Genomic DNA, 12,444 nt, shown 5'->3' on the forward strand with positions numbered 1-12,444 from the left:
ACTGAACATAAGGGAACACCTTTTCGCTGTGAGGGTGACTGAGCACTGGAAAAGCTCATGGGTCAAGATAAGGACAGGGAGATCTCTCATCTGTCATGGGCACAACAGACTCAACTTGGGGAAATTAATTTGTTGCCACCAATTAAAAATAGAGTAGGATAGTGAGAAACAAAACAAAACTAAAACCACCTTTCCCCCCACCCCACCCCTTCTTCCCAGACTCACCTTCACTCCTAACTCTTCTAACTCCTACACCCACGAGTGGTGCAGGAGGGATGGGGAATGGGGGTTGCCATCAGTTCATAACACTGCTCACATCTCTGCTGCTCCTTCCTCCTCACACTACCTCTGCTCCAGCATGGGATCCCTCCTACAGGAAACAATTTTTCAAGAACTGTACCAACATAGGTCCTTTCCACAGGGTACAGTCCTTCAGGAACAGACTGCTCCAGCATGGATCCCCAATGGGCCACAGTTCCTGCCAGGAGCCTGCTCCTGTGTGGGGTCTCCACAGACTGTAGCTTCCTTCAGGATATTTCCACCTCCTTCGGTGCGGGGTCCTCCACAGGCTGCAGGGTATCTGCTCCACCATAGACCTCATTGGGCTGAGGGGGACAACCTGTATCACCTTGGTCTTCTGTACAGGCTGCAGGGGAATCTCTGCTGTGGCACCTGGAATGCCTCCTTCCCCTCCTTCTTCACTGACCTTGGTATCTATGTAGTTGTTTCACGTTTTCTCACTCCTCTCTCCCAGCTGCTGTTGCGCAGACTTTTTTATCTTTTCTTAAATATGTTGTTACAGAGCTGCCGCCAGCATTGCTGATTGGCTCAGCTTTGGCCAGCAGTGGGTCTTTTTTGGAGCTGGATAGACCTGGCTCTGTCTGGCACAGGGGTGGCTCATTTTCTCACAGAGGTCACCCCTGCAGCCCCCACCCCCTGCTACCAAAACCTTGATATGTAAGCCCAATACATGTGCCTACATCCCTGGTCTGACTCCAGTAGCTGGCACTTAGTCCTTGTAGCAAACATACACATGGGATAGAGAGTGAGATTACACAGAGAGACAGTTGAGAAAAGATTTAATAAGAAGATAGGACAGACTACAGTGATCAGGCACAGGGCTCAGCTAGGCAAGCATACTGACCAGCCCTGGTTTTAACCCTTTCTTTCTACCCCCCTCTTTGTTTCTCCCTGCTCTCCGTTTGCCCAACATATCCCTTCATGGATTTACATAGTTCTATCGATTCCTTTACCCCTCCCGGTCTGGTGTCTGGGATCTCCCCTGGTTTATAATCTTAGTTGCAAAGTCCAGGTTGATCTTCCTGGAAGTGACACCTGTAGTTTCTTGATAGCCTATCAAATAGTGTGAGTGGCAAGGTTTGTTTCTTCTCACTCTCTCCGTGTTTGTTTTGTCAGGTCTGTGTCTCTGCATATTTTGTTTCTGGCTTCCCCCTTTTCCTTAGTTTCCCAACTGACAAAGTCCCTGATTAGATAACCTTGCTGGAATAAACACTCTCACACTCCACATATCCTTAACAATTAGAGTGAGTGAACAGGTTTGGTTCTGGTCACTGCATCCCTTATTATTTGTTGATCAGGTTTGTGTCCCTGTATATTCTTGTTTATGGCTTCCTCCTTTTCTTATTATACCTTTTTTTGTGTTGAAAAGGTCCTTGACCAGATACCCTTAAAGGAGCAGATGGTCTCCTTCTACATACCCTTACAAATATTGCTTGTTTCTTTGTTTTTGGTTTTTTTTTTTTTTAATATATAATCCTTCAGTCTTGTTTTGTTTAAATCTCTTTCAGTTTTTCAATAGTATTTTGTTTCTTCAGGTTAATACTTAACACTTAAGTGTTTTCCCCTAGAGTGTTTTTAATTGTTACTAAACTTTAATTCTAGTCTCTCTTTCTCTTAGGTGGATGAAATCCCAGATGGAGCAGTAAAACCTCCTATGAATAAAATGCCTATATTCTTTTTTGGCACTCATGAGACGTAAGTTCTTTAGATTAAAGGGCGTATTGTTTTCATTGCAGGATGTCTTACCAGTCGTTTAACTGTTTGCATCATGTGTTTGAAAATTATGTGATTCAGTGGCAGACTATATTTTCTTAAATTAATCTCTAGTGGCAAGATAGGCAGCTTTCTTTCCACATTTGCTGTGAAATGGTGTGGTTATAGTCTACTATTCCCTGCAACATGCACTTTTTCCTGCTCAGTAAAAAAGCAAGAGCCTACCCAAAGTGGTATGATTGACATATCTTTCTTTCTTTTGTAAGGGATTTTAATTATAGTCCCGTGTATCCTCAAAACTGTGTTCTAAAGGAAAATGAAATAAAGCTGAAAACTATGGAATAAGTAGCATTTGAGTCCTTTGAGGGGGAGAGGGGGAAGGTTTGAGGAAAAAGTGAAGAGGTGCATTTGAAGCCCAAGGTCTCACCCCAGTTAGTTTCATGCCTGCTATTATGTGAAGTATCCAAGAAAGACGAATATTTTTGGTAACACTAACATTTTGCAAAGGAATGTAAAATTTCCTTTGAAAGGACTTGATTTTTCCCACTTCTAAATATGTTTTTATGCTATTCTCTGACTATTATAGTGAAATTTGTCATGCTACTTCATAATGTTGTTCTACTGTAGATTACAAAGATCTTTAATTCAGTGTTAATTTCCTGTTTGACTTGTGGGGGAAATGCTGGTTTTATTCCCTTTTTTTAATAAGCTGCAAATAGTATTGTAAAGCAGGTCACATAGCTAGTTGTCTGTATAATTGTTTCATTTCTTGTACAGCTTGCAGAAAGCTTTTTTTTGTCCTCCTTCAGACCATTAAGAAATCTATAAAAATCTCTCTGAGGTGGCACTTCCTACCTATCTTTAAAAATAAATGTGGTAGAGAAAATACAGTATTCTGATGAATTAAAAAGAAAGCACTATCAGCTCTCACTGAGACTACTTTCTATTTGACTCTTTTTAAGAAGTGACTTCTTTGTCAACGAGCTTTGTGTGTGTTTGGCTCCTATAGCCATGCATTTCATTGACTATTCACGTCACTCCATATAGTTCTATATAGGCACAATTATTTTTTGTGGTTTTGTGGGGAGAGGAAGCAAGGTTTGAATTCTGTTCTCCCCCCTTTTTTGTCCTTGCTTTATACTGTTCAGTAGGTTTGTACCCTTTTCAGGATGTTTTGACAGTTCAAATAAAGCACCCTTTTACTTCTCTCCTTTTTAACGTATGCCATTCTGGATTGCACTACTTGTTTTTACTGTCATTCCTGAAGATGTATTCAGGAACACGAATCAAGTGTAGGGTAGAAAGAAATGAATTTATATGTAATCTTAAAAGTTTCTGTAGAACTTTGAGAAGCACAATGACCTTTTTTCAAATGTGACTTAGGTTCTGAAATCATGTTTGATTGCATGTAGATTGTTGGCATATTTGAAACCTTATACCCACTCTTTGATACTCATACAAACCAGTTTTACTGAAATCTGGTTTTGGTAATGTGGTAGACTCAGGGCTACTGTATTTCGAAGTTCTCAAATATTTTCTTTAGAATATAACTTTGAAAAATGTTTTTGAATCTGTGCCTCTCATATCTTATAGTGTTGCAAAGTGCTTCCTTTCTTCTGGAACAGGTGGCCCAGAGAGGTTGTGGGATCTCCATCCTCTGAGATGCTCAAAACCTGACTGGACATGGCCCTGAGCAACCTGCTCTAGTTGACTTTGCTTTGAGCACAGGGGGACGATCTCCAGAGGTGTTTCCTTCCAACCTCAATGATTCTATGATTCTAAAGTATAAGCTCGTACTTTGATTTTCATTGCTGCTTTCTTCTGAACTTCATCAAAAACTAAATTTGTGGCTTCTTGATATTCTTGAAAAAAAAACAACCCACAAAACCTAAGAGCCTATTTCTTCTTTTCAAGATATTTGCCAGCTGTCATCTTGTTTTAGAAATATTACACTTTTCTAAAGGAAAACTAGATATAAACTAGGTATTTGTATTTTAACAAAGCTTTATGTGAATTTCTTATGTGAGTAAATCACATAAGCACAAATTTTAGTTAGTCACAGGCAGGCAGAAGGTCATAATCTGGACTCAAGACCCTGGACCCTATATGTCAGGGTGATATCTGTCCTTTGTTGGATGCGGAAGGCAACCTTGCCACGAAGGATGAGGAGAAGGCAGAGGTACTTAATGCCTTCTTTGCCTCAGTCTTTAATAGGCAGGCTGGTCATCCTCAGAATATTAAGGACCCTGAGCTGGGAGATGGAGATAGGATGCAGAATGAAGCCCCGGTTGTCAAAGAGGTGGCAGTCACTGACCTGCTCCTCCACCTGGATGCGCACAAGTCCATGGGGCCAGACGGGATCCACCCGAGGATACTGAGGGAGCTGGCAGAGGAGCTTGCCAAGCCACTCTCCATCATTTATCAGCAGTCCTGGTCAACCGGGGAGGTCCCAGATGACTGGAAGCTAGCTCATGTGACGCCCCTCTACAAGAAGGGTCGGAAGGAGGATCTGGGGAACTACAGGCCTGTCAGCCTGACCTCGGTGCCAGGGAAGGTCATGGAGCAGATCATCTCGAGAGCCATTATGCAGCAAGTGTGGGACAACCGAGGGATCAGGCCCAGCCAGCATGGGTTTATGAAAGGCAGGTCCTGCTTGACTAACCTGATCTCCTTCTATGACAAGGTGACCCGCTTAGTGGATGAGGGGAAGGCTGTGGATGTTGTCTACTTGGATTTTAGTAAGGCCTTTGACACAGTCTCCCACAGCATTCTCCTGGAGAAGCTATCTGCTCACGGCTTGGATAAGTGCACTCTCTGCTGGGTTAAAAACTGGCTGAATGTCTGGGCCCAGGGAGTGGTGGTGAATGGAGTCAAATCTAGTTGGCGGCCGGTCATGAGTGGTGTTCCCCAGGGCTCAATGTTGGGGCCGGTCCTGTTCAATATCTTCATTGATGATCTGGATGAGGGGATTGAGTGCACCCTCAGGAAGTTTGCAGGCGACACCAAGTTGGGTGGAAGTGTCAATCTGCTGGAGGGTAGGAAGGCCCTGCAGAGGGACCTGGACAGGCTGGATCGTTGGGCCGGGGCCAACTGTATGAGGTTCAACAAGGCTAAGTGCCGGGTCCTGCACTTGGGTCACAACAACCCCATGCAACGCTACAGGCTTGGGGAAGAGTGGCTGGAGAGCTGCCTGGCTGAAAAGGACCTGGGGGTGTTGGTTGACAGCCTCCTGAACATGAGCCAGCAGTGTGCTCAGGTGGCCAAGAGGGCCAATGGCATCCTGGCTTGCATCAGGAATAGTGTGGCCAGCAGGACCAGGGAGGTGATAGTGCTCCTGTACTTGGCACTGGTGAGGCCGCACCTCGAGTACTGTGTTCACTTTTGGGCCCCTCACTACAAGAAGGACATTGAGGTGCTGGAGCGTGTCCAGAAGAGGGCAATGAAGCTGGTGAAGGGTCTGGAGCACAAGTCTTATGAGGAGTGGCTGAGGGAGCTGGGGTTGTTTAGTCTGGAGAAGAGGAGGCTGAGGGGAGACCTTATTGCTCTCTACAACTACCTGAAAGGAGGTTGTAGCGAGGTGGGGGTCGGTCTCTTCTCCCAAGTAACAAAAGATAGGAGGAGAGGAAACGGCCTCAAGCTGCACCAGGGGAGGTTTAGGTTAGACATTAGGAAAAACTTCTTCACCGAAAGGGTGGTCAAGCATTGGAACAGGCTGCCCAGGGAAGTGGTTGAGTCTCCATCCCTAGAGGTATTTAAAGAACGGATAGATGTGGTGCTCGAGGACATGGTTTAGTGGTGGACTTGGCAGTGTTAGGTTAACGGTTGGACTTGATGATCTTAAGGGTCTTTTCCAACCTTGACAATTCTATGAAATCCTAACTCTAGAGGACATGGTATTACAGCAGAAACTTCATGTGCCTTGATGTTCTGCAGTACAAAGTAGAATATTGGTGTTTAGTACTTTATTACCTTGTTTTCCCAGGTGTGGCTTAGAAAAAAATACAGTGTAAATACTGCAATTTGTGGGAAAAGGTGCCAGTCTAATAGCCATAGTTGTACAACTTGCACTACAGATAATAATGTATGGGTTTTAGGGGGAGGATTTTTTGCCTGCCTTAGGGGAGGCCAGTTTCTGTAGATGAAAACAAAGATAAAAAGAAGCAGTTTTAAGCCCCAGATACTGAGAGTAGATTAATTTTTTTTTTCACATTTCTTTTTATGAGTAGGGATGGAGAAGAAATTTAAAATAAGGAGCAATTTAACACTTCTACTAGCCCAATTATTGAGTGTGTCTCTCTTCACACTTAAACTAAAAAAACCTAATAAATTAAAAAACAGAATATACAAAAATTGTAAGTTTGTTTCCAACTCTGTGCCACGTCATTTCAAAACACTATTAACTTAAGCAAAGGTTTTAGGCCTTTTTAAGTATCTTTGAGCAGCAGAATTATCATTTTCTTGATAAGCTGCTTTTCATTCAGATATAAAGACAGAAATGTTGAGCATTTAATGTAAAACATTTAATAAAGTTGTATATTTTTTTTTGTTAGATTACCATGTCTTTCAGGATAAACTATATAGCATTCTTACAAAGATCTAGGCAATCATTCTATCCCAACTTTGTTTTGTCATCCCAGATGTATTCGTTTTAATTTAATAATTTTGAAAGATTTTTCTTTGGCTTGAAGCCATATCTTCTTATACTCGTACTCATTATCTTGCATTATGTTTCCAGGATTTGAGGAATCTTTATTTCTTCACATTTTAGCTTGGTTTGCTAAGGAAGCAATGGCTCTTTCTGTACATCAGTCAGCTGCTCAATTTTTAATCATTGTTTGACAGTGGTGGGTGGCTCTGTCAACTGTGATCTTAACAAGACATAACATTCAAGACATAGCATTGACTGTTTCTTGCCTGGTCACTCAACACCTAGGAGAGAGCAGTGAGTGTGGTAGTACTAATGGCAAACTGGGTTTGTTGAAAGCAAAAGTTTAGAAGACTAAAGATGCTTCAGTAGCAGCACTTTGCTGGTTACAGAATATCACTTCAGATGCCTCATTAATGAATTTTTTTTTATAATATATGGTACTAAAGTTAATTTGAAGAGTAGCAATTTAAAAATGTGATGTTTCTGGTAACTAATGTTTTCATCTCTTGAAGGGCATTCTTGGGACCAAAGGATATATTCCCTTATTATGAAAATAAAGAAAAATATGGCAGACCAAATAAAAGAAAAGGCTTTAATGAAGGATTATGGGAAATTGACAACAATCCGAAAGTGAAATTCTCTCATCAGCAGGTAAGCGATTCAGTCTGTGAATACTTCAATCTATTTTGTCATATTGTTGTAAAAAAGCAATGATGGCTTAGCTGCTATAGGGGAATAATTTATTGATCTGCATCGCCGAGTTGCAAGTTGGACTAATGTTGCTATTGTTATTTACAATTTACCTCAATTTTTCAGCAAAATAAGATAAAATTGCTCTTCTATATAATTGGGGATGCCATGTTATTATAGTAAAGTTAAGGAGGGATCATGTTAATAGTTTCAGGACACAAGGATAAAGTTATGTGGTGGGTTAACCTTGGCTGGCCACCAGATGCCCACCAAGCTGCTCTGTCACTCCCCCTCCTCAGGAGGACAAGGGGAAGAAAATAAGATGAAAAAAAGCTCGTGGGTTAAGATAAGGACAGGGAGTTAGCTCACCAATTACTGTCACGGGCAAAACAGACTCGACTTGGGGAAGATTAATTTATTGCCAATTAAAAATAGAGTAGGATAGTGAGAAACAAAGACAAAACTAAAACCACCTTCCCCCCACCCCTCCCTTCTTCCCAGGCTCAACTTCACTGCTAAATGTTAAACTTCCTCCCACCACAAGTGGCGCTGGGGATACAGGGAATAGAGGTTGCGGTCAGTTCATAACGCTTTGTCTCTGCTGCTCCTTCCTCCTCACAGTGTTCTGCTCCTGCATGGGATACAGGATACAGTCCTTCATATACATATATGAAGTCCTTCATATACATATATGATACAGTCCTTCATATACATATCCCACAGGATACAGTCCTTCACAAACTGCTCCAGCATGTGTCCTTTCCACAGTATATAGACCATCAGGAACAGACTGCTCTAGTGTAGGTCCCCCATGGGCCACAGTTCCTGCCAGAAGCCTGCTCCAGCATGGGCTCTCCATGGGCTTCAACTTCCTTCCAGGCATATCTACCTGCTCTGTTGTGGGGTCCTCCATGGGCTGCAGTGTGGATATCTGCTCTCATGTGGTCTTCCATGGGCTACAGGGGGACAACCTGCTTCACCATGGTCTTCTCCATGGGCTGCAGGGGAATCTCTGCTCCAGCACCTGGAGCACCTCCTCCCCCTCCTTCTTCACTGACCTTGGTGTCTGCATCATTGTTTCTCTCACATTTTTCTCATTCCTCTCTCTCACAGCTGCTGTGCAGCATTTTTTACCCTTTCTCAAATATGTTTTTACAGAGGTGACACCAACATTGCTGATTGGCTCAGCTTTGGCCAGGGGTGGGTCCATTTTGGAGCCAGCTGGAACTGGCTCTATCTGACATGGGGGCAGCTCCTGATCTCTTCTCACAGAAGCCACCCTACCCCCTGCTACCAAAACCGTGCCACATAAACTCAATAGAAGCTATTAAAAGTTGAACACTTTTTAAAATAAACTGGCACAGTGCATATGAAGTTCTAAACATCTTAATTTTTAAATGTGTCTGTATAGTACCTGTGACTTTATGGAGCTTTTATTCTTATTTTTTATTTTTGGTTCTCCCAATATTCCTGTATTTCCAGCAATTTTAAACATGTACGGTGCAGAATGTACTACAGTTACTGTATTGATTAGCACAAATAAAAGAAGTGAGGGCCTCCACCCCATGCGTCAGGCTTCTGGTGGTGTAAACCAGATCTGGTTCACGTTGGCAATGATTGCTTCTGCAAGAAGGATGAATATTCCTCCAATGATCAATCTGATCTCCAGGGGAGGCATTCTGGTAGCATTCCTGCTACTGTTTCTGGAAAGAGAAAATAACAAGTCTCGGCAGGGTGACTCTGGACTGGTTGCCCCTTTTAATTAATAGCTAGGATATATCCACCTAGCACTAATGCGATGTTTAACTACACTGAGCTACAGTGGGTGAAATAGTGTGGCCAGCAGGACCAGGGAGGTGATAGTGCCCCTGTACTCAGCACTGGTGAGGCCGCACCTCGAATACTGTGTTCAGTTTTGGGCCTCTCACTACAAGAAGGACATTGAGGTGCTGGAGCACTGTATTGGGTTTGCGTGGGAAGGTTTTGGTAGCGGAGGCGGGGGGGGCGCTACATGGGTGGCTTCTGTGAGAAGCTGCTAGAAGCTTCCCCCATGTCCAATAGAGCCAATGCCAGCTGGCTCCAAGAAGGACCTGCCACTGGCCAAAGCTGAGCCAATCAGTGATGGTGGTAGCGCCTCTGTGATAACATATTTAAGAAGGGGAAAAAACTGCTGCGCAACAGCAGCCAGAGAGAGGAGTGAGAATATGTGAGAGGAACAACTCTGCAGACACCAAGGTCAGTGAAGAAGGAGGGGTAGGAGGTGCTCCAGGCACCAGAGCAGAGATTCCCCTGCAGCCCCTGGTGAAGACCAGGGTGAGGCAGGTTGTCCCCCTGCAGCCCAACGAGGTCTATGGTGGAGCAGATATCCACCTGCAGCCCATGGAGGACCCCATGCCAGAGCAGGTGGATGTGCCTGAAGGAGGCTGTGACCCCGTGGAGAGTCTGTGCTGGAGCAGGCTCCTGGCAAGACCTGTGAACCCGTGGAGAGAGAGGAGCCCACGCTGGAGCAGGTCTTCTGGCAGGACTTGTGACCCCGTGGGGGACCCATGCTGGAGCAGTCCATTCCTGAAGGAATGCACCCTGTGGAAAGGACCCACGCTGGAGCAGTTCATGGAGGACTGTCTCCCGTAAGTGGGACCCCACGCTGGAGCAGGGGAAGAGTATGAGGAGGAAGGAGTGGCAGAGACAAAGTGTGATGAACTGACCGCAACACCCATTCCCCGTCCCCCTGTGCTGCTCGGGGGGGGGGGGAGGGGGGGGGAGGAGGTAGAGAAAATCTGGAGTAGAAGTTGAGCCTGGGAAGAAGGGAGGGGTGGGGGGAAGGTGTTTTAAGATTTGTTCTTATTTGTCATTATCCTACTCTGATTTGATTGGTAATTAAATTAATTTCCCCAAATCGAGTCTGTTTTGCCCCTGACGGTAATTGCTGAGTGATCTCCCTGTCCTTATCTCGACCCACAAGGCTTTCATTATATTTTCTCCCCCTATCCATCTGAGGAGGGGGAGTGATAGAGCAGCTTTGGTGGGCACCTGGCATCCAGCCGGGGTCAACCCACCACAAGCATGTCCAAAGAAGAGCAACAAAGCTGGTGAAGGGTCTAGAGCACAAGTCTTATGAGGAGTTGCTGAGGGAACTGGGTTTGTTTAGTCTAGAGAAAAGGAGGCTGAGGGGAGACCTTATCGCTCTCTACAACTACCTGACAGGAGGTTGTCGGGAGGCAGGTGTCTGTCTCTTTTCCCAAGTAACAAGTGATAGGGCGAGAGGAAACTGCCTCAAGTTGCGCCAGGGGAGGTTTAGGTTGGATATTAGGAAAAATTTCTTAACCGAAAGCATTGTCAAGCACTGGAACAGGCTGCCCAGGGAAGTGGTTGAGTCCCCGTCCCTGGAAGTATTTAAAAGACATGTAGACGTGATGCTTAGGGACATGGTTTAGTGGTGGACTTGGCAGTGCTAGGTTTACGGTTGGACTTGATGATCTTAAAGGTCTTTTCCAACCTAAACAATTCTATGATTCTATGATTGTATGAATGCTTATAGCCCTGAGGAAATTTTTTAAAAGTAAATTGTATCCCATCCCAGGTAAAAGCAAATTTTCTTTTATCTTCCTTCTGCAGCGGCACCATAAAGAACATATCTTTTACATCTAGTATCGCCATCCAGGGGTGAGCGGCAACTTGGAGGGTGGCAGTTAATGTAGCAGTGTTTGGGACGGTGGCCGTAAGAGGAGTGGTGTTTGCATTTAACTTTCTATAGTCTATGGTTAAGCACCATTTCCCATCTGTTTTTTTAACTGGCCACACTGGGGAATTATATGGGGAGTACATTTGGGAGATAATGTGTCTTTTTCTAGTTCAGCTATGACCTCTGCAATACCTATCTGGTCAACTGCAGAGATAGGATACTGAGGGACATTAGTTATTTTTGAGTCAGGCAATGTGGGTGCAGCTCGCAGCAAGCAAACTATGCCAGTTCCCTGACACCCATGGGTAGCTGCTAATTTTCACTCAGCTAACCAAGGACACTCCACGTGGCCAAAAGATCAAACACTACCATCCAGCAGTTTCCAAACTCGTCCTTATAATACATCAAAGCCTAAAACATTTTCCATCCCTGAAACTACTGCTAATTGGTGTCTTGATATTCTTTTCTCCCCTTGCAATAATAAGTTTACTTTAGCTAAGGGGCATATTTCACTTTTGCCGGTAAATCCTATTATTTTAGCCCTTTGTCAGCCGGGCTTAACATTAATTCTTTGGACATCCAAATTTGAAAGTATTGAAATATGAGCTCCTGTGTCAATTAAAAATTTCTCTAGTTGTCTTTGGGGGCCCATTGGAACATAAATATGAGGGCCATCTGTGTTATCTCATTGATAAGCTTCCATCACGGGGTTTATGAGATCAGGGAAAGCATCGGGGGTTCTGGGGAATCTGTTTTACTTGCTGGATCCGTCTGCTGTCTGCATTAGCTTGGGATTGCCCTGCTGGTGTCAGTTCGTCCCACCCCATTTCTTGACTATGATTTACAATGCCATGCATCAAATCTGCCCAGGTTGAGATGGGTTGGAGGCGGGGTTGGCTGTCCTGACCCTCATGAGCGTTATATTCTATGTTTTGTCTTATTTCTTCCCTTTTTGCAATGAAGTAGGATTTTAAAACAGCAGGGGCTCCCCTTATCAGTGGTCTCATGGCTTGGGGCATAGATAGGGTAATTACCATATGCACCCCTGCCATTCATAGCCTGAAGGCAGGCTGCTTTATAACAGCAGTGGAAAGTTCGCTTAATGATCTTAATGGTATAGCAGTGGGCTCCCCTCTGTCCTGAGGATCTATGCCCCCTGCCCAATATGCTACTCTATTACTCTATTATGCCACATAATAGAGTGTGGTTCAGTGTTAGGGGCTGGTCCCTCATTCAAGAATATTCCTGGTCCCCAAAAGCCATCTGCTTTGCTTTGATCTAACATAGTATGATCACTTCCAGTTAAGGAGACATGCCACAGATACTCTGTCTCACTTTCACCAGGCTTCTGCCCATATTTTTCATGCAGATTGGCCAATTGAAGGGGGTCCCATGGAGTGTTTTTTACGGT

The 12,444-nt window shown here is 44.2% G+C and overlaps 1 protein-coding gene across 1 annotated transcript in view; it reads left to right on the top strand.

The window, feature by feature from the left end:
* LOC309601981 (lens epithelium-derived growth factor-like) overlaps positions 1-12,444 on the top strand; it is a 92,253-nt gene that overhangs the window by 12,269 nt on the left and 67,540 nt on the right. Inside the window, exons 3-4 of the mRNA XM_082335242.1 lie at positions 1,919-1,995; positions 7,174-7,312. Of these exons, the coding sequence (XP_082191368.1) occupies positions 1,919-1,995; positions 7,174-7,312 (216 nt within the window). The remainder of the gene's footprint in view (positions 1-1,918; positions 1,996-7,173; positions 7,313-12,444) is intronic.

Source organism: Platalea leucorodia (assembly GCF_965183815.1).
Source record: "Platalea leucorodia genome assembly, chromosome: W".
NCBI classification, from domain to species: domain Eukaryota; kingdom Metazoa; phylum Chordata; class Aves; order Pelecaniformes; family Threskiornithidae; genus Platalea; species Platalea leucorodia.